The sequence below is a fragment of the Myiozetetes cayanensis genome, unplaced genomic scaffold (genome assembly GCF_022539395.1).
Source record: "Myiozetetes cayanensis isolate MyiCay16 unplaced genomic scaffold, myiCay2020 scf4, whole genome shotgun sequence".
Taxonomy (NCBI): Eukaryota; Metazoa; Chordata; class Aves; order Passeriformes; family Tyrannidae; genus Myiozetetes; species Myiozetetes cayanensis.
In genome coordinates this window covers 32,692,319-32,720,120 of record NW_026087631.1, presented here as the reverse complement: position 1 = coordinate 32,720,120, position 27,802 = coordinate 32,692,319, and the positions used below count along the sequence as shown (strand labels likewise).

At 44.8% G+C, this 27,802-nt stretch overlaps 1 protein-coding gene across 3 annotated transcripts; it reads right to left on the bottom strand.

Moving 5' to 3' along the window:
- Positions 1-712: 712 nt before the first annotated feature.
- On the bottom strand, positions 713-9,333 carry LOC126647166 (ketosamine-3-kinase-like). 3 transcript variants are annotated; one of them, XM_050329126.1, is made up of 6 exons: positions 9,188-9,333; positions 6,656-6,807; positions 5,231-5,322; positions 4,670-4,752; positions 4,140-4,262; positions 713-3,476 (listed from the first exon to the last, which is right to left on the bottom strand). In XM_050329126.1, the coding sequence occupies exons 1-6, from the start codon at positions 9,326-9,328 to the stop codon at positions 3,138-3,140; spliced, it is 930 nt and encodes a 309-aa protein (XP_050185083.1). In that variant the 5' UTR covers positions 9,329-9,333; the 3' UTR covers positions 713-3,137. The 3 variants fall into 3 exon arrangements, with proteins under 3 accessions (XP_050185083.1, XP_050185084.1, XP_050185085.1); XM_050329127.1 differs by having other exon boundaries at positions 9,194-9,333; XM_050329128.1 differs by lacking the exon at positions 9,188-9,333 and adding an exon at positions 8,639-8,823.
- Positions 9,334-27,802: the final 18,469 nt, after the last annotated feature.

Below are 27,802 nucleotides of genomic sequence, written 5' to 3'. Positions count from 1 at the left end.
CTCTGGCTCTCCCTGGGGAGATGGGAATGTCCTGGGTGAGTAGGAGACAATCAGGAAGAGGGGCTGCTCTGGGCACCTGGGGAAGATCTAAGTCAACCACATGGGTTTGTGCTCTCTCCAGCTGGCAAAGGACAGTCCCCCGGCTGAGGGAGTCCCCAAAATCCTGTGTGTCCTCTGCTGAGATAGGGGCACCCTGGATCCTACTACCCATCAGCTATGGGGCTGGTTTAGGGTGGTAACATCTTGGGGACAACCCGGGGTCCCCTCCCAATGCAGGGGGCAGATCCCTAAGCTCAGACAGATGCTGGGATGTCTCATCCTCAAGGCATTTGAGGAAGGTAAGCACAGCACTGTGGCTCAGAAGGTTTTTCTGTGTCCTTTTCAAATTCCTCTATCAGACAAAAAGTGAGAGGAGCTGTGTATGGCTGCATTCCCCACCTGTGCTTAGTTTAGGTCAGCTGGCCTGGTTGCGTTCCCTCAGTTGTGGGGGGACAAATATCGAGACACAGTGCCGATGCTGTGCCAGCCCTGCTCAGCAGTAGCCAAAACACTGGGGTATTAGTAACACCTTTCCAGCTCCCAGTGCAGAGCACAGCACAGCACTGGGAGGGCTGCTATGGAAAAATTACCTCCATCTCAGCCAGACCCAATACACTCCCCAAGAATGAATGCAAGATGTCACGTTTTAATTCATAAAACAGAGACAACAATATTCAACTGGGAAGCTTTTTATTTAAGCAACAAGACAGAAGTGAAACTTATTCTATCATGCAGGGCTTTAAAACATTTTGCAGCAAAAATCAAACGGACAGTCAGAAAAGTAGTAGAATTAAGGAAAGCTGTATCAAGTGAGAGTCTTCTCCAAACCTGCTTTCAATTTGTGTAAATAACTGCAAAACCAGCAACTAAAAAATGCTCAGAAATATGCCAGTATCCAGTGAAAACCAGTTTTAGTTAATTATAGTCATTCCCCAACACTCAAAAAAAACATTAGGAATCATGCATCTTTGTCTCACCTACCTGGTATGCTTGCACAGAAGTACACTACCAGCCTACATCAAAAAAAGGACAGTTTCAGTATTAACATCTTGCAGGTAAAAGCAATAGTCTGCAGAAGTATTGTCAAGAACTCCTGACACTGGTAAAGTGCTGGTCTTTGAGTTACACATTAAATTCCTTTGGTTTCAGGTTGCTTATCATAAGAGCTACAACATGCACTTAGTAGGGACTGGTATGTAAAAATTTCCATTGCTTTCTGGGTAGATGTAGTGGGCTCAGAGGTGGCTCGTCATCCCCTTCTTAATCTGATTGAGTCCCTAGGAGACCCTCACAGATAATGTAGAGCGAACAATGTCTTGTTCACTCTGAGTCTGCATTAGAACTCTCATTATCACAGATGCACAAACAGCACGGCATCAACACCGGGCACATTCAGCTCCCAGATAAGTGTGCTTTACTGATCTTTGTGACAGAATAAGGTACATAAATTGTCATTGATAAATACACTGATATGAGAAAGCACAAGCAATGGTATTCCCATGAAATAAGCAATGGTATTCCCATGAAATAAGCAATGGTATTCCCATGAAATAAGAGGGAGCAGAGGGGTATAGCCCATTGGCCATTCCAGGATACAAAGGGGGAGTCTCCTCTGACTTCATTCCCCTTTTAAGTTGTATTTGTAGTTTTTAATTTGAGGGTTGGGAAAAGACAACATTCCAGTTGATGTCATCTCATGATAAGGTGCAGTTTGAGTGACTTTAGTCATACATGTAAAGCATGTACAGGTTTTACTTCATTAGCATATGCAGGGTGTTAAAAGTAATACGTATTTTCAAGCCAATGAAACAAAAGTTCAGCTTTTGGGCACTGGTTTGGCCATTCCTCTGGCTCAGTTCTCATCAGCTGCATTGTTTTAAACAGGGCATGACCACAACACCTCTGTGTCACTCCATCCCTTGTTCCATTCCTTTCTCAGGGCGGCACACCAAGCTCCCTCAGTGTCCCTGCTCCTGATACATGTAGAGCTTATTTCTGGTAAACTATTGCCAACAGAGACACTTCTCTTTGCTCAGCTTTGGCTTTTAGCATTTCTCCACAGGGACTGAAAGAAAATGTCAGCTTATGGCACCTGTACTATAAGGCTACAGAAAATGTTATGTGAGGCCTCTACCACAACCAGATGTCATTGTTCCTTGGGAAATGACAACAGTCAAAAAGTACATTTTCTGTTTGCAGTAGTGAGAGAATACACCTTTACAGGATGTGTACATGCAAAGTGTCTTATGTGAACAGATCTTTTAAGAATGCACACTACTGGAAAAAGCATAATCCGAAAAAAAGAAGAGAAAACCAGTACTGGTAAAAACAAAACTGCTGTGGATAAAAGCCAACTGACCAGAAAGCACAGAACAGCCTACAGGGATTTCACAAGGCATGAAAATTTCACACCACTTTATAACAGAACAGTCTCCATCCAATAGAATCACTTTAGCAGACCACTGGAGGTCTTCCAAGGCCTCTGGACACAATCCTGATTAATGTGCTCTTATAGGCTCCTGCCTAAGCAGGGAGGTTGAATTAGATGACATCCAGTGATCCCTTCCAACCTTATCCATTTTCACATTCTGTGAAAATGAAGAGCAAGTCCAAATCCCTTCTCACAGTTCCCATTATATAATTTTCCTGTCGGCTTTCAGACTGTGTTGTTAATATTGCTCTCATGCACACAACTGGACATGAAAAGCTGAAAGGATCTGAGCAAACTATCCTAAAGAGGGGAAGACACAGCAAAAAGCAAAAGCACTTCTTCTAGCCATCTCCTCGGTGTTCATTTGTACTGCCTTGCATGGTCTCAAGCACAAAACGCTTTCTGGAGACTGAGATACCCTTATTCATTGTGCAAATGAATAAAATCCTTCCATAGATATTTCCCTCGTAAAGTTATTCCCAGCTATCCTAAAAAGGGATGTCTGTTACACTTGTTATTCAGCAGGGCTCGCTGATAGTAAGTCTTCAGCTGAACAACAAGGTGAGGGATCTCACGGGATTTCTTTAACACTACTACTCCTGTAGCTGCACTGACGAGTGTGGGGTTTTCCAAACAACCAGTGAAGTATTTGACCTAAGACAGCAAGTCACTTTACAAGGTTTCTCATAATGTTTAAAGAAGACCCTCTGTATCCTGAACCAAAATGGTTCCAATGGTTCATGTAGTGAAACAGCTGATAAAGCTTCAGGCGTTTCTCAAACCCTGCAGCTTTGGGAATTTTACTGTGATAAGCAGAATAAAAAGAACTGCTGAAGCCACCAAACATCCCAGCTATTGCAAGCTCATACTCTGAATGACCGTAGAAAGAAGCCGGATCAAAGATAATTGGACCAGAATCATCCTCAGCTACATTTCCTCCCCAGAGATCTCCATGCAGGAGAGCAGGAACAATTTCTACATCACAGAACAAACTGGGTATCTTCAGCTGCAGAAGAAAGAACAAGACATTTAATGCTACATTCTAAGGTGAATGATTGTAGAGTTTTATCTGCACAAACAGCATAGGACCAGTAAACAAAGATGCTGAGCAAATCCAGAGGATTACTATTTTCCATAGAGTCAGCAGCAGAAGAACAGCCATACAAACCTTTTTTAGCAGGAAAACTAAAAATTTAAAACTGTATTTGGTGCTGGAATATTGACCAGATTTAAGACCAACCAGCACCACCACTTCATCATTAGAAGGCTAGTGGATTTCGCACCAACCCTGAGGTATTTTCACAAAGTAGTACCCAAGGAGCTAATACTGCAGTCATAAATGCAAACAATGTGCTTATGTACATTTCTCATCATGAACATTTTACAGGGAATGAGAAATATGAACTCCATCTAGTATTTCCCGAATAGTAAGGCAAAGTGTTATGTCACTCTGGAATTCATTTTGGAATACTAGCACAGGGTGACGTGGCAAAAGCCCTTACACTTTAAAATAAAGGGCCTTTTAACACCTGAAAACTGGAGTTTCCTACCAACAGAACCTGGGCCAAAACAACAAACAGGAACTTTGTTTTAAGTAAAAAAAAAAAAAAAATCTGAATAACTGATACATAGCCATCGTTATAACAACAACTGAGAGAATTGCTCCTACCTGAAGTTGTGCCCAAAGTTCTCTTGCTTCCCTGTCTCCTGAATTCTTTTCGATCATGTCCATCTGGGGCTGGATTCTTTGTTTGGCAAAGAAGGTCACCCAGTCACTCTGCCAGTCATTCACCTGAAGGACAGGACTGACATGTCAGTTCTACACCACACAAAAGGCAGATTTTCTTCTTTTTCAAATAAACATTTTGAGTATTATATAGCCCTTGTGCTGGTACCAACTACAATGGTAAATGCTACCATTTAATTGGACGTTATCTTAAAACATTAGGGGAATAAACAGTTTTCTCTTGGTGATTAAAACCTAAGAAATGGAAGAGCTGTGAATGTCCAGTGCAGCAAGAAGTGCTGTCCCAAGCACTACTTTCCTTAGAAGACTGGAAAATGTTTTTTCTTTTCACTGCTCCCCAAAAAATCATTTATGATGATAATTTTGACCCTTTGTGTGATTGAAGAGAAAAAAAGGTAAACTTAAAAAAACATAAACTTAAAAACATAAACTTCTGATGGAGTAAAACCTACCTGTGGAAGATAGCCACAGCAGGTAACTGTATGAAAGCCAAACTGATCCACAAACTGGACTTCTGTTTGCCCTTGCCCTTTACCTTTCAAACCAAAAACAAAAATTCAACACTAATGACAAAATACTAAGCAGCCACAATGCAAATGAACCTTAAAAACTATGCAAAAGTACAATGCTGCTTCTACTGAGAAAAATAAAATTGCACCTTAATGCTCTTTTTTACCACGGTTGCTGCTGTTTTTTAAGTTTACAGCTCAATGTAAAGCAGCCATATTCTACTTTTCATAATTGTATTTTGAGATACTGTATCTCCTCTGATGCCATGTTCTCCTAGAAACTGTGGTTTAGACTCCTGCCAGTGCCAAACTGACTGTGTGTTTTGCTCACAGAGATCCAAACAGAGCAAACAAAAGGAAAAAGAAGACCCCCTAGCCAGATGCTTCATCCAACTCATACTGTCTTTAGTGGAAGAAGACAAACTTGTCCTGAAGTGGCAAAAGCTATTTCAACTAATCTGTAGGTTATTACTACTTAGGTTAAATTTGCAAACAGTACTGTACCAACTGTGCTCTCTTCCTTCTTCAGCTTCTCTCCAAGTTGCCGGTTATGAAGGTGAAGATCAGCCAGCTGTGTTCCAAGAAGAGCTGAATGTCTATGAAACAGTAATATTTTTAGCAACACTGACAAAAGAATGAATTCAGTTCTTGATAATCACAGAATTACATCAAAAGATTTATCAAGTAAGTTAAAGAAATTATTTTGTTAGAGATGTAGAACTTTTCACGAGATTCCAGTTAAAAACACCTCCTCTACCTTTGAATATTGCACACAGACAAAATGTACTTATGTGGTTGTTTCTGACATGACTATTAAAAATGAGGAACTAACAGTTCTAATTTCACTTTGAGAACTTCCAGTAAGATATCTGTAAGAAAGCACAACACATTATGTCTTTGTTGTTTTTTTTTTTTTCATGACAAAACGTCTTTGGGAAACAGAGCCAAACAAGGCTTTCTTCTTTGTATCTTTCCTCTGGCTTCTTTTCTCTAAAATGTTTAGAAGGTGTGACAGTCAGGTAGACCTTGTTTATTATCTCCTAATATCTCTTTAATAAGAGCTCACCCTCTACACATTGCAGAAGAGTGTTACAGCAATTACAAACAACTCTTACAGCCAGTTGGCTCCCACATTAATAAAAATACATTCCTTTTCCTGTCTTTGACCCTTCTCAACTTTCCCTGTTCTCAACGCACTGTCACTTAAGCCAAACTTATTTCTTCATTTTATTCCTTTTAGCACACGTGGTAGCTATTCCCAGAATTCTGCACAACAAAGGAAGTGTTTGCAACCCAAAACAAGATCTTTGCTCTTTCTCTGGGAGCTCTTCATGAATTAGAGACTCTGCCAGTGAGCAGGATGAGGGATGACTTTAGGCTGGCTGCAAAATTTCCGAGACTGAGGTGAGAAACTGGTCATGACTACCTCCCTAATGAAATCAGACAGATGAATTTAACATATTAAGTGCTTGTCACAGAGAAAGGTCAAAAGTTTGAAACTATCAAAATGAAGGTAAAAGTTGTAAAAATACTGAAATTAATTCATTTGGGGAAGTGCTTCTGCATACTCATAACAAACAATAAAGCATTGGCTCTTATGTCAAAGGCAAGTACACAGAACAGGTGATCAGGTCATTTTCCTTACTATAAAAAGGAACCTTACTTTTATCACTAATTACCTAAACAAACATATCCAAAATTAACCAAAATCCAGACTCATTTCTTGATGTATGATCAATTTTCTATGTGAGGCATTACAACTGTACTTTATACAGTTTTATACAGTTCTCTGCTGTATAACTTTCCGTATGTCTCCTGACTTGCTCTATAAAAAATTCTAACAAGTTTCCCCTGTGAAAACAAGTGACATAACTGTCGTAACAGCTAAAATTTCTGGTTAAAGGAGGCAAAGATAACACTGTGTTTTACCTGTTTAAGCCCCTCATTTCCAAATGTTCCATCACAAATGCTGTGCTGCCCCCAGGCAGATCTATAACTTTGATGGGTTTAGGCACTTTTATCACCTGCGTTTTCAGAAGGGCTTCCAAACTTGCCATTTCTCCCTCAAACATTCTTCTGGCCTGCCAGATATTAGAGAAAAGCATCAGTCTCCTGAAAATCAGTCACAGGTAAACAAGGCACTTTCACAAAACAGCATTTTCTCAAAACCAATCAAGGCTGTAAAAGTTAAATGCTTCTACTTTAGAAGAGTCAGGCAGACGTTGCAGAGACAGAGCATGTGGGAAATCCAACAGACCTGATTGAAAATAAAAGCAGGGAACTGTAAGAAATAAAACAGAAACCACAACGAATAAAACAGAATGTTACCCCTTTAGTACTGATGCATGAAACATCGTCAAAGGACAATTTGCATTAGATAGTAAATAAAAATTCCAAAGCTTATAGGATATCACAGAATCACAGAACAGTTTGGGTCTGAATGGACCTTAAAGATCATCTTATTTCACTCCCTGCCATGGGCAGGGACATCTTCCACTGGACGAGGTTGCTCCAAGACTCATCCAACCTGGCCTTGAACACTTCCAGGGTTGGGGCAGGCACAGCTTCTCTAAGCAACCTATGCCAGGATCTCACCACCCCCACAGAAAAGAATTTCTTCCCAATATCCAATCTAAACCTATTTTTTGTTAGTTTGAACCCATTCCCCCTTGTCCTGTCACTGCATGCTCTTGTAAAAAAGACATCTTTCCTGTCTGCCCCTTCAGGTACTAGAAGGCCACAATTAGGTCTCCCCACAGCTTTCTCTTTTCCCGGCTGGACAATCCCAGTTCTGTCAGCCTTTCCTCATAGAAGTGCTCCATCCCTCTGACCATCTTTGTGACTCAAAAGTGAAGAACTGCTGTTCTACTGAGCCATGAGTTAGCTCTGTTCAGAGAAAGTCAGTTAATACTGTATCTCTGTCTAAAGCATCACAATAGGTTACAGCCTGCTGCTAAAATAAGAGTAAAATCTGCTGATGCACAGCTGCTGCTGTACACACAGCACAGCATTTACAACAGACCTGAATGAAGTTCACTTTCATCAGTGCTCAGGATCCACACACAGGCAAAAGCGTGGAAAAGGAAACTGCTGGATAGAAAATATACCCAGATCTTTTTGTCCCCAAGCCTAACCTTGTAGCTAGTTGACTGTATAGCTAAATACACAATTAGCAAAGGCATAGGAAAGGCCAATTCAAACTACTATTTCTGTTTCAAACAACCGATGCTACCAATTCAAACTCTTTTCTGTAAAGTTGGATAACTTTCCTATATTATCCCATGTTACCACCTCCGTGCATTCATCTAGCTCCCCAATATGAAAAGCAAGCATAGACAAACTTGAAATAGACATAGTGGCATACCTGCTTTCGAACACATTTGTTTGCTATGAAAAGCAAAGTTTTGATTTCGGTTCTGCCATTGAAACTATTTACTTCACAGACACAAATATATCGTTTCTTTAAAGGAAACTCCACCTGATCTCTGCTTTTGCTGCTGTAGAGCTATGTTGCATTGTACTTATGTCTATCAAATGCTGACAGCTACCTTCGACAGCAGTTAGTTCCAAGTATTGAAAGGAGAAAATCTTGAGGAATTGTGGTAAAATATAATTTACTGAGAAGAGCTCCTTCTCACATACAGGGAATTAATTAGTGGTTTACTTACAACCAAGAAAAGTGCAGACAATTTTACACCTGCCAGGTTGCCTTAGCCCCTATTACAGCACTCACAGTCACAGTTACCCCCTCCGTCCCCCCACAAATGACAACAACATGTCACGGTACTGCATGCCCTGGACAAACAATACTGCTACTACAACACCATCCCACCACAGAAATTATTTAGGTTGGAAAACACCTCCAAGATCATTGAGCCCAACCTCTGACCCATCACTACTTTGTCAACCAACCCAGAGCACTGATGCCATGTCATCGTTTCTCAAACACCTCCAGGTCAGGGACTCCACACCTCCCTGGGCAGCCGCTTCCAATGTTTAACAACCCTTTCCACGATGAAATTCCTCCTGATGGCTAGCCTGAACCTCCTCTGGCACAGCTTGAGGCCGTTTCCCCTTGCCCTGTCCCTTCCTTCCTGGGAGCAGAGTCCGACCCCGCCCTGGCTCCACCCTCCTGTCAGGGAGTTTGCAGAGAGCGAGAAGGTCGACCCTGAGCCTCCTTTTCTCCGACTCCCCCCCCCCGCCTTAGCTGCTCGTGATGCTCCAGACCCTTCCCCAGCTTCGTTCCTTTTCCTGGTCACGATCCAGCCCCTCGATTTCTTTCTTGTCCTGAGGGGCCCAGAACTCCTCGCGGACTCGAATTGGGGCCCCAGCAGTGCCCAACACAGGGACAGTCACTGCCCCGGTCCTGCTGCCACACTAGTGTTGACCCGAGCCAGGAATGCTGCTTCCCCCCGCGCCGCCTGCCCGCCTCCCTCGCCCCCGCTCCCTACCCCACCACACCTCCACCTGGGAGTTGATCTTGACGAACACCCGGCCACGGTCGGTGTCATAGCTGCGGCCCTGGCTGATGCAGCCGCCGCCGGTGTGCCCGGTGTGCCGCAGGAGCGCCGTGCCGAGCTCCCGCCTCAGCGCGTCCTCCATGGCGCCCGCGCGGCCGCTGTGGGTGCGCGCGCAGCTGAGCGGCGCACGGGGCGGGAGGTGGCTGAGGGCTCCCGCTCCTCCTGTGCCTCCAGGCTCAGTTTTGTGCTTACTGCTTTCATAGAATCACCAAATACGTCGGGTTGGAAGGGACCCTCAAGGTTCGAGTCCAACCCTCAGCCCTGCACAGGACCACCGCCAAGAGTCACACCGTGTGCCCCAGAGTATCAGCCAAATGCTGCTTGAGCTCTGTCAGCCTTGGTGCTCTGACCATTGCCCCGGGGAACCTGTTCAGTGCCTGACCGTCCTACAGGGGAAGAACTTTTTTCATAATATCCAACCTAAACCTCCCCTGACACGACTTTAGGCCATTCCTTCTGGTTCGGGCCTTGTCTCTGATCCCCAGAGAGCAGAGATCAGGGCCTGCCCCTTCTACCACTTATAGTGAAGAGTTTGCATTAAGGAGAGAGGACAGAAAACAACCTTGAAGTATTTCAATTTCCTACAGTGTTTTTTCTTCAAATATGCACAATTTCATAATAGAGGTACTGTGTCTTCAGTATCTACTGAAAAGTTTATTTCAATATAAAAACCTAACTCTTGAAGAAAAAGACAAGAAAAAGCAGATTCAAATATGATACATGCAACAAGACCAACAAAAGTAGTTAACAATAGTGAGACAATGCAAAAGTTTGATATGCTGCTGTTCAATAATGACATACATAATCTGACAGAAATTAATCTTAAGTTTCAAATAAATAAGCTATAGTTCCTAGACATGTCCTCCCTGACACACACAACTGGTGCCATAACTGTTTGTCAAATCCCATATTAGTCTCTTAATGTGAGGCAGCTTGTGCAGATACTGGCATCTGTTATCTAGAGTAGCTGGGGCTAGACTGCAAAAGAGAAGTAAGAAAATTTGGGCATACAAACATGTCCTTTCCTTTAAAATAGCCTTAAGACAGACTTAGCAGTTACCACCTCCTACAGACTTTTATCTTCTGATACTCTGGTAAGACCTTTTTTGAGAAGCATCTTTAAGGAAAAAAAGAAAACCACAAAAACAAAAATAGAAAGCCAATATGAAGAACATTCCACTATTAACACAAAATTCAAAAAGATGTGAACCAGTAAATATACACTCAGTTTGACTCAAGATTCTGTGGGCCATCACCCTCCTGGCTTTGCAAAAATAAGCTCCAAGTCCCCATATCGCCCAGGATCAGCAAGTAAACCTGTCAGCTAGCAACAAAATCAGTACCTGCTCCAATACTCCCTCTGGCACATGCCTCACACTGCCATGCATCCAACAGACAGCTCAGAGAGGTGCAGTCTGAGAGCTGGACAACTTTTTTTGGCTGCGTTTTGCAAAAAAATCAGCGCCAGCCAACATAGCACCTCAGAAAGTATGCCAATCACTTAAGAAAATTTAAAATAATACTCCTTCACAAAATACACGAATTCTGATATTGAAGATTTGGTATTTGCGAATCCAAATCAAAACCGTCCGCGCTGAACACCTCACGCACACCGGGGCTTCTCTGTGCGGCCATTGTGACCTCGCCGGTGACGGGGGCTCTGCAAAGTTCTGGCGTCACGGAGGGGATCCCCGGATCCCCTATAAAAGCGGGTGACCCGCACGCCTCGCACACCACCATGGCCCGCTACCGCCGGCGCTCCCGCAGGAGCCGCAGCCGCAGCCGGAGCCGCCGCCGCTCCCGCCGCCGGGGCGCGCGGAGGAGGCGCCGGGCTGGATCCCGCCGCTCCAGATATCGCCGGCGCCGCCGCGGCGGCAGGAGGCGCAGACGCCGCTGAGCGGGCAGCGGGCACCGCGGACTCGGCTCCGCACGGACACACGGCGGGCCTGACAATAAATTAGCACGGCAAAGCTCACGTGGGTGTGCGTGTCTCTGCTTCGCCCCGCCATGGCGCCTCAGGGCTCCCCCGTGGGTCGCGCTGCTCGGAACTCGCGCCCGCATTCCGCGTTTCATCTGCTGCTGCTGCTCCTGTGTCTCCATCTCCGCTGTTCCACAACAGCGCTCCCAAACTCTGCCCGTCCCCGTTTTTCTTTGCCCTGTTCATGTCCATCCCAAAGCTGAATCAAGAAGGAATGTGAATGGCAGACCTTTTCAGAGGCCCCCTACCTGATATTGGTGATTTATAGGAATATATTTACATCAGTTCATCAAATTTATTTACATCAAATGGTGAACCTCTTACATAAACTATTCCTTATTTAAACAAATCCATCAAATGATGAATTTCTTACATAAATGATGCCCCTTATTTACATAAATTCACTTTCACAGCTGGCAAAGGTTCAGTCTGTCACCAGCAATTTTCTGCCGTGGACATGGCTCTGGGGCTCCCCGGCCCATGGCTGTGCCCCCCAGCCCGTGGGCCGATGAGGCAGCCTCTTGGTGGGTGGAGGACAACCCTGCAGGCTGGGGACCCTCTGTGGGGGTGCTGGGACACACCGGGCAAGCAGTTCCTGCCCCATCCGGGAGTGGAGGGGCTGTGGCTGCTGCCCTGGGCAGAGGGATCTGCGCCCTCTGCCTGCTGCTCCTGCTCTACTGAGTTGGGCACAGGTCGTGGGCAGCCGGGACTGCCAGGAGGGGTGGCTGCCGATGTATTGGCTTCTTTCACCTTGGAGCCTGTGGAGCTGCTGTTGGGAGTCCCCTCCTATGAGCTGCTGGACTTGGGGCTGCTGAAGCTCCTGGTGCTGCTGGACCTGGATCTGGAGCTGGGCACTGGGCCATTGTTCTCATCCCTGGCAGCAGCAGAGCCCAGCAGCCTCTGTGCCTTCTCACTGCACAGGCCCACAATGACACTGCAGATGCCGTGGATCAGTGGTGCCGCCTGCTCGTTGAGCAGAGGCTCTATGATCTCCACCTAGACTTCTGCATTCGGTCCGTAGAGGCAGAGGCTGTACAGGATGATGCTCTGTACGTCCTCCACAAGCCACCACTGGTCCCAGTATATTCCCTCCAGCCTCTGGTGCAGGCAGGGCCACACTCGGTCCAGGAGATGCTGCTGTTGACGGAACAGTCCTGCCCACACCTCGGGCAGGATGGCACTCGTGGGCTGTGGTCCTGCAGCCCCCTGCCCGCCCGGGGACAGTGTTCCGGGTGGAGGAGGTGGAGTGGGCACCACAGGGCAATGGGGGCTGTTTCCAGGTAGGTGGGAGGGAGCTCTCCCTGCCCAACTGTTGATCTCCGGTGACTCCTCGGGGGCTCTGACGGCCCTTCCTTCTCGCTCCCTCCCGGCCATGGTGCTGTGCAGGGCGGGCGGACACCGCGGGGCGGGCACCTCAGGCCGGTTTTGCAGGGGAGCCGGGGGGAGCCTTTTGTGACGCCAGAGCTTTCTGAGTCACCGTCACCAGCGAGGTCACAGCGGCTGCACCCGATGCGTCACAAAGGGGATCCCCGGCTCCCCTATAAAAGCGGGTGACCCGCACGCCTCGCACACCACCATGGCCCGCTACCGCCGGCGCTCCCGCAGGAGCCGCAGCCGCAGCCGGAGCCGCCGCCGCTCCCGCCGCCGGGGCGCGCGGAGGAGGCGCCGGGCTGGATCCCGCCGCTCCAGATATCGCCGGCGCCGCCGCGGCGGCAGGAGGCGCAGACGCCGCTGAGCCCAGCTCAGGATCTCGGCCTTACAGAGCCAGAGCGTCCAGAGCGCGGCGCTGACGCGGGCCTGGTCTACCAATAAAGTACAGCAAGTTCCCATCAGATGAGAGTGTCAGTGGTCCCTGGTGTTCCTGTGCGCCGGTAGCGACTCGCTCAGGGTGTGCCCGGGCCCGCATCTCTCTCCTCGCCCGGGCTTTCCTGACTCGGGAGAGCCCCCTGGCCCCCACTCGGCGTGCTCCGCTGAGGATCGGACCTCTCACAACCCGGGTCTTACTCCAGAAGCACGTCCCTTGGGACCCAGACCGCTCCAAAGCTTTGTCCTTGCGTCAGCTGTGCCAAGAGTGACACGCGGGACATGTTTCTGCCAGTTCAGCATGTGCAGAGCTGAACTTCCATCCCTTTCTGTTCAAAGCCTTCTGGAGGCAAAAAGGGGGCTGGGGGGACAGGGAATGTCAGTAATTGGGAGCTTAAGTATTCAGGAGAAGAAAGGACCAGAAAAAGCAGCTTCAGCTGTGAGATAAGCAACACCACCACCACAAGGGTATGACAGTATTGGAACTTCTTTAATGCAAATGTAAAATACTAGCTTATATAATCTCAGAGGAACTGATCTTAGGTTTTAAATAACCAAGCAACTGTTCAATACTGTGAGAAACAAAATAAGGTTTTGCTTCAGCCATAGGACCTTGTGGACATGAGGGGAGGAAGTTAACCCATGTTTATTGCTGAAGTGGAAAGAGGTGTTAAGGCTAATAGGAAAAGTGATAGTGAAGGCCTGCCCAAAAAAGGAAGATAAACAAAGTGGGGAGTTTAAGGGTCATAGGTGGCCGGGAAAGGATGTAAGTTCCTGAGTACCAGCCAGAGGGAAAAGGGACAGGGACCTCACCAATTGGCCAAGGGTATAAAAGGTTATCCATTTTGAGGAAAAGTGTGTCTCCCCAGAGAGATGCACCCGACTCAGCTGACTTGTTTATATCAATAAATAGTGTTGCTTCAATGACTTTGTCCTTTCTCAATTTTATCGATAAATGAGTATGTCTCACAATTTGGGGGCTTGTCTGGGAACCTCGGCCTCTGGGCCTGCTGAGCTGGACGACAGGAGCAGGAGAAGGTGTGCTGTGCTGATTTCAGCAGCCCTCAGCCTATTGTCGTGCCCCACGGGGGCCTGCAAATGAGACCCAGATGGAGGACTCTAGAAGCAAAGAGGGAAGGAGAAGCAGAAGAGGAGAAAACACTGGAGTATACGTGTGACAGCCGATAATATCTGTGCACAGGACTCAGGTAAGAAAAGTGACTGTTGAGTAATACCTGGGTGGCTGGGAAGAGCAGGACTGTGTGGTCACATGCATCCCGGGATATGACCAGGGACTCCTCCCAAAGAGTGGACAGTGGTATAGGGAAGTAACCCTCTGAAGGTAATCATTAAAAAAACAAACTGTACAAAAAAGTCAAGGGCAAGGCTGGATTGACCCCTGTATTTGCCACCAAGAAGACCTCTGCTCCACTGTGGGTTGCAGCCCCTCAGGTATTGAGTGGTGGAAATACATGTCATACCAGACCTTGACAAGGAAAGAAGATTAATAGCCAATAAGTTATTGTCTGGATTAAAATCCTAGTCCTCCTTAGCCCTGGTTTAACTGACCCTTGTACCCCTTGATGCTGTAAGACCTTGGAAGTTGCTGGAAGGAGTGTTACGGCTTTCATGCATCATCTCCATCTTCCCCCAGAAAAACAAAAACCTGCCCCAAAAGTTTTCTCTCTTTTTTTCCGAATTTCCTTTCATGGACTTTCAGTTTGACCCATATGGATAAAATTTATCAAGAAACTTAAACAAAGTGAGGGATCTGGCACCATTGAGGGTACAAACCAAACACAGCTCGGAGCTCTTACTACCCAGAGCAACACCTTGAAGGGTGAAGACCCTCCTCCAAGCACCTGTGCAGGCAGAGGAGCTGCACTCTTACGGCATGTGCAGACTGAACCACGGACACCGTGCCCAGTTTCCTGTGCCTGTACCGCTCCCTCGTTCACAGATGGACAGCGGCACCTTCCCCTTGCTGCACAGGCACAAGGAGCCTCTTTCCTCCCCACACAGACCCACTCCCGTGGCTGCCTGGGACACATTTGGCTCAGAATGTGGAAAAGAAGTGGTGAAATGTAAATCAGAAGCCAGTTGCCATGTCCAGGGCCCAGTTATCTGAATAAAATGCTACACAATTGCTGGAATACTGTATGGATGATTACTTGCTCCCGTCACTGTGTAATCTGGGCTTGTTAGGTGCAGCATATTTATCTCTCCAAAATTACTTTACAGCCATAATTAAGAAAATGCCAGGAAAAGACTCAGAGATATTTTAATGCAATTGCTCTGAGTTTGATAAGCAGAATCTGCCTTTATGCCTTGATCCTCTGCTGCAATCCAGTTGGGTGAAAGGAACATGATAGCACGCAGGGGTTCCAGCAAAGTAGCAGGCTCAGTGCTATTGCACTTTATTGTAGTACAACACAAGTTTATATAGGGCTGGGTATAGAGGGTGCTGGAAAAAGGGGAGGAGCATGGGATTGACAAGGGGTTTAACTGTCACGGTTTTGTCGATCCAGGGAAGAGATCGAACCAGCGACGGGGGTTCTTCAGACTCTGCCGTGAGGTGTCGCTAGGCAAGTCCGCGGCTGCTGAGGGCAAGCACCTGTGACGCAGTCAGTAATGACAGGAGACACAGTATTGCAAGCTCAACACCAGCCTGAGGCACTGATCCGTTTATTGGAGGGACACGCAGGCTTATATAGGGTTAACTGGGGAAGGATCCAGAAACTGGGCGGAGTTAGGGAGGAGCATGCAAATCCTCCACAAATGATTGGGTGGCATAACATGCATATTCATAACTGGGGGACAACTGGGGCGGAGACTAACACAAAGCCCGCCAACGAACCTGATTGGTAGTTACCTCACGATAACCTACCAATGGGAAACATCACTATGCCTCAGGGGCAGAATTCATGGGGAAATGAAAAAACGCACTTAAGAGGCAACCTATATTCTAGGTTCAAACCTCTGTAACACATTAATGTCACAAGTCCCAAGTGGTGTTCTTATTCTTCCAAGGTGTTATCAATCTTCTCTTCTTCCTCAAGCGGCTTGCTTTTCCAGCATTCATAGGCCTCTCTTTCTTGCTGCCCAAGGTCGTGTAAAACACTCCCGACATTTAACCAATGAGGGAGAACAAGAGGAAACGTGACATCAACAGAAAGCAATCATAGGACTACCTGCACTGCGGCAAATCCTGGCCAGTCAGGAAAAAGGGGTAATCATGAGGGAGCGAACATGTCCAAACATGTAAAACTTCAATAAAACTGGGGTACAGAGGCTTCTTAACCATGCATTAAGAATTCATGAATTATATGTTAACAAAGTCCATTTCCAGTGTTGTAAAGTCATGAGGCGTCATGAAGTCACTTAAAGTCCTTTTAAACCATAGTAATTCCATTGTCCATTTCGTTAATAAATTATTTTTTTCATTGTTCATATGTCTGCTTGTCTTCAGGGCCATCTCCTTCCTCTCCCGCTTCTTTGTTTTCTAAAACAACCTTTGCTGAAACACATTTTAAAATTAAATTGCGAATACAAACAAGGATACACGGAACAAAGACCAAAACATCTACAAGAGTTAGTATTATAATTATCCCATAGATATTATTTTGTTTAGCCAATTAGGAAGGGATGGAAAGTGCAGCCGATCAAACAATCCATTTTGATTTTTACTTTGAGAGTATGGATGTCTTGTACTAAATTTTTAAGCTGACTAATGCTTTGATGTATGGACTGAGAATGATCTGAAAAATTCATGCAACACATTCCTTCAAACTCCTGGCACCCATGTCCGTGTGTCAGAAGTAGGAAGTCGATGGCTGCACGATTTTGCAGAAGTAGGAAGTCGGTGGCATTTGCTTCTCTGGTTAACCAGCAACCAAGATGGGTGAGAAGCGATAATGCATGGGCTGTACCTATCTCTGGAAATGGGAAAGAAGCTCAGAAGTTCTTCATTTTGGACCAAATATTAATGTTAGAATCACAATCCGCAGGGAATGGTAGTGGTGGTGGTAAAGTAACAACATTAACTACTTTCTCTTCTGGTGCAATAGGAGCTATTGTTTGAGGGAATGAAGGTTTTGGTTTAGGAGCAGGTGGTTTTGGTTTGTTGGGTTTGGGAAATATAAGTGGAAAGTAAGGAATTACTCCTTGTCTTTTGGCTCTAATTTTCCTAATAGGAGATGGATTAAGAGGTTCTTGGTCTAACAGTTGGAATTTGGCTGGATTAAAGAACGCTAATTTTTCTACTGTGTGAGGACCTCCCACTGGATAGGCAGGAATGCCTTGCCAGGCTCGGTCTCTGCACAGCAGAAAAAAGCCTCTAGGAAGTTTCACATTTCTCATAAAATATTCTGTGGCCACTGATTGCAATTGATTGATTGCACCATGTAGAGACAGTTCCTTGGTAAATTGATTTGTTGGCTGTCACGTTATGAGGATTGATAAATTTATGATCAGTATATTTATGAAAAATAACACAATGACCAGTAGGGAGAGAACCAAGAAGGTCAATTTCCTGTGGAGGAACAGAAGTAAATGTTTGACGAGAAATTAAGTTAGACAACGATACTGAATCTAAAGGAAAGTTACCAGAAAAGGGACCAGAGAATGGACTATTAATCAAAAATGTGTTCCAGACCTCACCAGGGGTAATGGGAACACCTACCAGACAGGACTGGAAAGGGTTCCTTGCACTTGACAAAGCCAGACACAGAGTGCCTGTATTTGTGGCTTTTACCAGTGATACCCACAAGTTCTCGGAGGGTTGCTGTTGTTGTTTGTGAGGACGACCAAGTAAATAAAACTGGGCATTCTATGATGATGGCCTAAATTCAGCTTTATTGCTCTTCGTCTAGTATATTACATCTTGTTCTTTGTTGCAGCCTGGGAGAAGGAAAGAGGTACGGACAGCACAAGGGGTTCGTCACTCTGTTGTAGGCTTTATTGGTTGTCGGTGGAGTGAGGGGTGCTATCCCCTAACTGAGGGGAGGACAGGCCTTTTATAGGGTCTGGGGTAGAAGGGACTAGAGCTTGGGAGGAGTTTTAGGACTGACATGGGGGTTCAACCAATAGGGGAATCACAAAATGTATGACATAACCACAAATCAATCACAGTAACTGACAGCATTAACCGTACCGCCCATACTGCGGCAAATTTCAACCTATCAGGGAACGGGAAATTTCAACCAATCAGGAGAGAGTAAATTCATGAGGGGAATAACATATTCCAATATAATATAATTAATATAACCAAAATACAACATTAAACATCACTTTAAACTGTCCAAAACATGTAGAGTCCATGAGTCCATATCGAGTCCTTTTAGTATTTAGCATAAACAGCTCTCCATCTCTCGTATTTTTCTCTTTCTTTCTTCCGTATCTCTTCAGTTCTTCACACAGCTGCACTCACACACTGTCTCCTCCTGTAGAATCTTACATACTAACACTGTTCTTAGCTCTGTTATCTATATTTACCACTAGCCTTCACGTATGATTGGATGTTCACTTCTTATTTACATTCTTTTCCATGCTGCTAGGCACTGCGGCCTTGCTGCATCCTCCGACAGGTTGCTTCATCCATCCTGGAATAGGGAACGTGGTCACAGTCTTCAGGAGGAGGAGGAGGATGAAGAGTGCTCTCGGTGTACTTTTACTCTTTTGGATGGAATCCATAGTGGCCCACTGTCTGTAGAGATATGTGCGTGTCCTTTCCCCCAAGTTATTAGAGGGAAAGGACCTTTCCATTGGTCAGTTAATAGGTCTTTATAGATTACTTTTGCCTTTGACATGTTAAAGAGTCTTTTACTGGGTTAAAATGTCTCTGAGCTGGCGATTGGTCATTTATTTCACTATTTAAAAAATTTAAAACATGAAGTGCCTTATGAAGTCTTTCTTGGGGGGAGAGACCCACATTCCCCCTCTTCTGTTTTTCCAACATGGTCTTTAGAGTACGATGTGCTCTTTCCACTATACCCTGGCCCATGGCTTATGAGGTATACCGGTAATATGTTGTATGCCCCACATCTGGAGAAAAATTTTGGGTTTCTTTTGATACATATGAAGGCCCATTATCGTTTTTCACTTGGTAAGGGACCCCTGTATGAGCAATTGCTGCTGTAAGATGTTTCATTGACACAGTTTTAGGGTACTGTGACAAGGACTGGACCAGCTCAGGGTTCGGTGATAAGCTTGTAGATGTTTAAGGCAGCTGTAGTCACCAGCTAATTCTGGCCCACACGCGCCACGCACCCCAGAAGAAGGAGAGACGAGACAACGATTCAAACACCAGAACAGCCAAGGTTGATCTACTTTATTGAACAAAATGGTGGTTTTTATAGGGTAAGGAAAGGAAAACTCTGGAAAGAGGGCAGTACGTGGGAGGAGCATGCAAATCCTCCTCACAGGGTTGGCTTAAGGGAAATGCATAAACAGAGGTAGGTGTTAACAAACCATGAGGTAACTGGGGAGAACAATGATTCGTTGGTACCTCAGGGTAAACCAGCCAATAGAACACTGTTACCATGCCTGACAGGCAGTGTCCATATGGTAACTGCGGAAATGTAAAATGAAGAATTCAATCTACGAGTAGGTTTTATGCCTCATGGCTACCAAAAACAGTCTCAAGCAGTTGCACAATCGTCCTCAAAATGACTTTTCCATTCCTCAAATGAATTCTCATCCCCTTTGTGGTCTTGGCTATCTCCAACATTTCCTAACATCATGGCTTTTTTCACCAGAGTGTGCGGTCACTACTGTATATCCTGAGAAGGTGTCAATGGATACATGGACAAACTTTAGCTTGCCGAATTCATTAACATGAGTTACATCAGTTTGTCAGATTTTAAGAGGTTCTAAACCTCTATGCCGCAGTCTGGGTGGATGGAAAGGACACGCAGCACACAGGGGTTCGTGCTCTGCTGTAGGCGATTTATTAGGGAGATGTTGCGAGGGCTACAGGAGCACAGGTGCGCTGACCAAGAACTGAGGGTGAACAGGGTTTTTATAGGCTCGGGGATGGAAGGGTCTGGAAACTGGGAGGAGTTTGGGATTGACAACAGGGTAGAACCAATGAGGGATTAACAACAAGCATACATTAACTCTTAACCAATAACAAGACTCAGGGGGGGTGTCGAGACCGCCCACACTGCGGCAAATCTCGACCTATCAGGATGAAGGATTTTACAACCAATCAGGGATTAGGGATTTGTGAGGGGAAAACACATTTGGAATAAAATAATGAATTTATAACTGGGGTACATTTAACTTTAACATGCGTTAACAACACCACTTAAAACCATTCTGCAACTTTTCATTTCTGGGTGCTTTTGACTGTCCATATGAGTGAAAGTCCGGTGTGAAAGTCCAATCATTTAAATACAGTCCTCATTGTACTCCTTGTAAACTTTTCTCCACTTCTTGTACATCCTTTGAGTCTTCTTCTTGTCCTCCGCGTCTCCCCCTTTTTTGTTTTGTAGTTGGTAAGCTTTGTTGTTGGTCCAGTTGTAATCAGGGGAGTCAACAGAGACCACCACTGGGTTGGCACTAGGGAGACAATAACGTTTGAAACAAGCCACAATACAAGATAACACACAACCTATGACCACAACTGAAATTAAAACTGAGATAGCAATCAAAATCAACTGTTTTGTCCAATTTGGAAGTGAACCCCAATTAAGGCCTTCGAAAATGTCCTTTGAATTCCATTTTGAATCTTGTCTAATGTCATTTACCAGATTGTGTAATTCTTGAATGTTAGATCGAATTGAGGTGGAATGGTCAGAAAAATTGAGGCAACATAAATCAGAAAATTCTTTGCAACCATGGTTGTGCAGTAACAGAAGAAAATCGATAGCTGCCCGATTATGGAGTGAGACACCTTTCAATGTTTGTGAGTCTTCAAGCAACGTGGTGAGGGCAGCGGATGTTACATTGGCTTCTTTTGCTAGCCAACAAATGAGGTGACTGAGAATTCCCAAGGAATGATCTGTGGCGATGCCCGCAAGGAAGAACGACACCCAAAAATCTTTGGCATCTGACCACAGATGTACCTGAGGATCACAGCTCGAATGCACAGGTGGTAAATATTTATTCAGCTGGAAAGGTTGTGGCGTTGCAGGTTGTTGTTTTGGACTCATTTGTAAAACCGGTTGATTATTGGAGTCCAATTGGCTATAAAGAGTGAGTAATGGTGTGTCCTTTGGGGTATCTCGGGATTTCCCAGGGGAATAGGGATAGGAATCCCAGCTAAGAGGATATTTTTCTTTGAGTCGTCTTTTTATTTCGGCCTGCGAACTAGTGGCTATCTGTCTCTTGTTTCTTTTCGATTGTGCGGAATTAGTTTGGAGTGAGGGAATCGTGCCTGGAATCGTAAATTTAAAAGGATGGAACAGGGTAACTTTCCCTATGGTGCAAGGACCCCCTATGGGGTTGGCTGGAATTCCAGACCATGCCCTTTCACCACAGATTAGAAAGTCACCAGAAGCCAATTTTAAAGGTTTATCCGTGATTCCAGTGTTGACTGCTGAGATGATTTTTGTGTTGTTGCACCACAAGTTGGTATTTTTGTAAATGCTTTTCCTAGGACTCACATCGGTCTCTATCCGATGAATTCCAGGCCTGGTGTGGAAACTCATGCAAAAATTAGTAATAACAGAACCCAATAACTCGAATTCAACCGGATTGTTCGACATAACAGAAAAGGTTTTGTAAAAACGCTGAACACTATCATTCAAAGGAACGCCAACTAAACAGGTAGAAAAAGGATTTGCAACATTACTTGTGGACAGACAGATTGTATCAGTGTTGGCCTGCTTTGCGAGCTTGTACCATAGATTATTTTCTATGTTACTTCCCTGTTGTAGGGCCCACGATGGAATTCTCCCAGGTGATGTCTCTGTGGGAGGGGCGTGAATCTGCGTTGTCGTGGCCAAAAGGATGATGAGGGAAATCAGGATCTTGGTTCCACTGGAGGGGATGGTGTCCCAAGGTCTGCCGTCTGCTTTTGGATTTTCACCCTCTTTGATGGTACCCATCTTGCTCCTGTGTCAGTTAAAATACAAGCGTGCCCTTTCCCCCATGTAATTAGGGGGAAAGGACCCAACCATTTATCAGTTAGAATGTCTTTGTATAGGACCTTGGCTTTTGACGGTACAGAATCAGAAATTGCAAAATGTCTTTCAACCGAGGTTTTGCTTATGGGAATATCATTTTCCTCGATCCTGTTTAAGAAATTCAAAACAGAAAGAACTTGGTCTAATTTTTCTTGAGGGGAGAGTCCTAGACTCCCCCTTTTTTGTTTTTGTAAAAGGTTTTTTAGAGTCTGGTGCGCACATTCGACGATTCCTTGACCCGTGGGGTTATGAGGTATCCCGGTGGTATGGGTAATACCCCAGGCAGAAAAAAATGTTTGCGTATCTTTTGCGACGTATGAGGGGCCATTATCTGTTTTGATCTGTTTTGGCACCCCCATACGGGCAAAAGCTGCCAGGAAATGCTTTCTGACATCACGACTTTTCTCACCGGAATGCGCAGTGGCAACAATAAATTTGGAAAAGGTGTCAATCGAGACATGAACAAATTTAAGTTTGCCGAATTCAGGGACGTGCGTGACGTCCGACTGCCAAATTTCCAGAGGAGAAAGACCTCTGGGATTTGTCCCTTCAGGTTTCAAAAGTGCCACTGCCTGGCAATCGGGACAAGATTTTATGATTTCTTTTGCTTGAGTTAAAGTGAGACCAAATTGCTTCTGTAAAGATTTCGCGTTCTGGTGGAAAAAGTCGTGTATCATGCGTGCTTGCTGAAAGAAATTTGGAATGGTGGACATACCTTCCAATTTGTCTGCACGTAGATTTCCTTCCACCACGAGCCCAGGAAGTGTTGTGTGCGATCAAATATGTGTGATGTAAAAAGGAAAGGCTCTGTTTTTAACAAAGAAAAGTAAACGAGTTAATAAATCAAACAGGAGGGGATGAGAAACATGTTTTAAATATGAATTTTCGATTCTGGAGACAATACCCACAACATAAGATGAATCCGAAACAATATTTAGGGGTTCTGATTGAAAGAGGAAAAAAGCTCTAATTACAGCAGACAGTTCGATGAGCTGTGGAGAACCTTGTAAGCGATGAATGTCTTGTTTCAGGTGTTATTAATTTGCCACACAACTACAGCATTCCCCGTACGACCAGAGCCATCAGTAAATACAGTTGTGGCTCCTGGTAGGGGAGTATGAGAATGCATGATTTTCAGAGAAAGAGGAAGAGGTAGTAATCTTTGTAGTAAAGGACAAGCAGGGAGGTGGAATTTAACTTGTCCTAAGAAATGAGCTGTGGCTATTTGAAAATCTAGAGATTGTGAGAGGAGGTGATGAAATTGTTCTGCTGTAGTGGGGAGGAAAAGAAAATCCGGATCTTTGCCAAGTAGTTCATTACACCTTGTGCGTCCTTTAAACACAAGTTTAGAAATCATTTCAGTGAGAGTAGTAAGAGTTTTAGAAAATTGGTGAGGGAGGAAAAACCATTCCCATAAGCAAAATTTGGTATCGTTGCTATGAAACTGGCCCAAAGTTGCTAGAGGCTGTTTATTTCCTAGAGCAACAACAAATGAGACAGGCGCATCAGGGATGGATCTTTGCACCTGACAGGAATTGATTTTTTGTTGTACAATAGAGAGGGCTGTCTCTGCTTAAGGGGTCAAAAATCGAGGGGAGCAAAGGTCAGGGTCTCCCTTAAGGAGGTCAAATAAAGAACTCAGGTCATCTATGTTAATTCCTAAGATAGGTCTGAGCCAATTAATAGCGCCTAAAAGTTTTTGAAGGTTGTTTAGGGTCCGAATGTTTGTCTGAATAGTAATGGATTGTGGAAAGAAGGTCGAATTGGTGATTTTTAATCCTAAAAATTTCCAAGGAGGAGAGATTTGAACTTTTTCTGGAGAGATAGCCAATCCATGGGAATTGAGGGCTGAAACAAGGGAATCAGTAACTTTGTGAAGAGATGATTTGGTAGAAGTGCAGATCAAGATGTCATCCATATAATGGAGGATGATACTGTGTGGGAATTGAGACCAAATTGGAAAAATGATTTTTGATACAAAAAGTTGGCACAGAGTCGGTGAGTTCTTCATCCCCTAGGGTTTACTCCTTCTGATGGTAACAAAGTAACCTTCTGGCAATCTGAGCAATTCTGTATGATGGTGTTTGCCTGGCCTTGGGTAAGGTCGAATTGTTTTTGTAGTGCCCTGGCACTCTGATGGAAATAGTCATGGGAAATTTTCACTTGAGCCAATTTTTGTGGGACTACAGCCATACCTGCTAAAAGATCGGCGATCCAGTTTCCCTCCACCACAAGTCCGGGTAGAGTGGAATGAGATCTGATGTGAGTCACAAAAAACAAATGTTCACACTTCTGTATCGAATAGAGGAGTTGTTTAAACAAGGAGTACAAAATTGGATTTGTGATGTCTTTCAGGTACGAGTTTTCTGCCCTTTTTATAATGCCCACTACGTATAATGAATCAGACACTAAATTAAAACTCTGATATTGAAGTAAAAAGAAGGCACGAACAGTTGCTGACAGCTCCACAATTTGTGGAGATCCATCTACCTTGTGGATATCCTGCTTCCAGTCACTTCCATCTTTCCAGACGACCACGGCATTACCAGTTCTGCCAGAGCCATCTGTAAATACTGTGACTGCTTCCAAAATCGGGACATGTGACTGGACAAATTTTGGAGCCAATGGAAGATGACTAATTTTCTGCAAAATTTTGCAGTTAGGTAGATGGAATTTAATTTGCCCTTTGAAGTTTGAAGTTACCAATTGGAAGTCCACATTCACTGTCAGCATCTGCTCTAGCTGTTTGGAGGTCAGGGGGAGGTACATGTTATCTGGCTCTTCCCCTGACATCTCCCAACAGCATGTCCTACCTTTAAAACAAATTTTATTGATCATTTCTGGCCAAGTAATGAGGGTTTTAGAAAATTGATGAGGGAGAAAAACCCATTCCCACATACAGAACTGAGTAAAATTAGAGTGGAATTGGCCAATTCAACCAAAAGGCTGTGATGGGCCTTGTAAGATGACCAGAACAGGCAGAATACCTTCTAACCTCCTATGAGCTTGTAAGCTGGAGATTTTATTTTCAACCTTTTTTTTTTTTTTAATGTCTTGTCAGCTTCAGGGGAGAGTGACCATTGAGACGCTAGCAAAGGGTCACCTTTTAGCATGGAAAATAACGGGTGAAGGTCATCAGTTGAGATACTTAATGAGGATCACACCCAGTTGATGTTGCCCAGTAACTTTTGGAGGTCATTCAGAGTCTGAATAGAGTGGTTGATGACAATTTTCTGTGTAACGATGGATGTTTTGGTAATTTTCCATCCAAGGTATTGCCAAGGGGAATGCCACTGAGTTTTTTCTGAAGCAATTTGTAAATTGTGAATCTTTAGGGAATTTAAGGTCGAATTGACGATTTTTTGTACAATGGGTTTAGTTTCAGCACAAATTAATATGTCATCCATGTAATGATAAATTGTAACATTTTGGTATTTTTGCCTAATTGGTGACAAAATTTTTGAGACATATAACTGGCATAGGGTCGGGGAATTCCACATTCCCTGTGGCAATACTTTCCACTCATACCTCTAATTTGACTCTGCTGCATTTATAGATGGTACAATAAACACAAACTTACATGTGTCCTGCAGATGGAGCAAGATATGAAAGAAACAATCTTTTATGTCGATGACCACCGTGGGCCATCCCTCTGGTAACATGGTAAGGGATGGCATACCAGGCTGTAGAGATCCCATAGGCTCTATTACCTAATTAATTTTTCTGAGATCTTGTAAAAGTCCTCACTTACCTGACGCCTTCCATATAACAAAGACTGGGGAATTCCATGGGCTGACTGTAGGGGCAATGTGGCCTAATTCTAACTGTTTTTTTACCAATTCTTTGAGGATGAGCAGTTTTTCTTTTGGCATTGGCCGCTGGTCTACCCAAATTGGAGTGGTGGTGTTCCATTTGAGAGAGGGTAGAAGCTGCTCACCAGTGGCCAAGCTTCAAAATTTGAACCTAATTTTAGGCCCCATTGAGTCAGCACGTCCCTTCCTCAGTGTCATGGGAAGGGTTAAGATAAGCGGACGACCATTACCTATGCACCTATTTGGGTTGCAGATTGATATAACTTCCCTGCTCCTAAAAGGAGTCCTGGCTCACCCCACCCCATTAACGCTTGCTAAAGCAACCTCATATGGCCATTGGTCAGGCCAGTCCTTCATGGCGATGATTGTTACGTCAGTTCCTGTATCAATGAGTCCGGTTATGGGAACTGAATTTTGTCCAGCTGCAAAAGACAGTAGGAGTAGGTTAAGAAAGGTCTGTTCTTGATTGGGTCCAGTTTACCTCTGCTCCTCCTTCCTGAGGTAAACTGGACAACTACTCCAGGGGCAGTAGCTGTGCCACAGGAATGTCACTTGAAAGCTCTATGGGTGGAGAAGAAATATGCACTTTAATACTGATATTATTGGGGTTTAGGTCTTTGAGGACTTCAGGGAGACTGGGTTTCCCAGGCTTGGCATTTCCCGCCCTTGGGTCCTCCGCCATTTTCCCTGCATGCTTTCTCCTTCTGTGTATGTTTCCTGCCGCCTTCATCACCTCCATTACACATACAGTGTCTTGACTTACTGCCACCTGCCACCTTAGGGACAGTTGTTTTTTGTCCTTTGTGAGGGGAATCACCGCCATCTTGGGTGGAATTCTGCTGGCAGCTATCTGCCTGATCCTGTAGATCAGAAGGACTATCCTCCACGCTATCAGGGAATCCACTCCTGCTTTGTCCCCTCTATTCTTTGCTTTCCACAGGATGGATTCCAGTTTGTCCCACTGTTTAAGTTTTAAAGTGTCCGGGACAAATGATTTATTCCTCTTGAGCCACTTTGCAAGGGTTTTGAGGGACTTTTTATCGTAATCGTGGCCCTTCGCATCTATGACTGCCCTTATTTGTCTATAGATGATGTTTTCGTTTTTAGAGAGAGACGATCCCATTTTCTCTCAGTTGTCAAATTGGTGGTGGACAGGGGAAGGAAAGGAAAGGGATTCCCACAGCTGCTCACCTCTCAGAGGCGCATTGGAGCCTGCCGGCTTTTCACCCATATCCGCCGTCCAGCTGCGGTACTCGCTGGACTGCACCTCCGCAGCCAGGTGCAGCTGAATGCCATCGGGAGACAAGAGAGTTCTCTCAATATGAGGGAACTACAACCCTGTCTCATGTTGCAGCACCATTTGTCACAAGTTGGGACAAAGAACAAGAGACCAGCGGGGTTCTTTAACAGGGCTGCAGATCTCTCCAGGGCAGTGCCCAAGGCTGATCTGGTTTATTCACAAGATGGAGGGATTTTATAGGCTTGGCTGGGGAAGGTGCTAGAAGGTAGGAGGGATATGCAAAACTTGGACATGGGATAGGTGGAAGGTACATGAATAAACATTAGGGAGTAGGATAGCAACAGGGTACAAACTGGGATTGGCTGGGACAGATATGGCACCATAGACTGTCCAATGGTAACTGACATCTGCTCCTAGGAGCGTAGTCCATAGCAACTCCTTGCAACATTTTTGTAAAAATGAGGCTTCAATCCAGCAATGGATTTTAGCCCAAAAGTCACTTATAGTAAAGTCCTTTTAAACCATAGTAATTCCATTGTCCACTTCATTAATAATTTTTTTTTTCCATTGTTCATATGTCTGCTCGTCTTCAGGG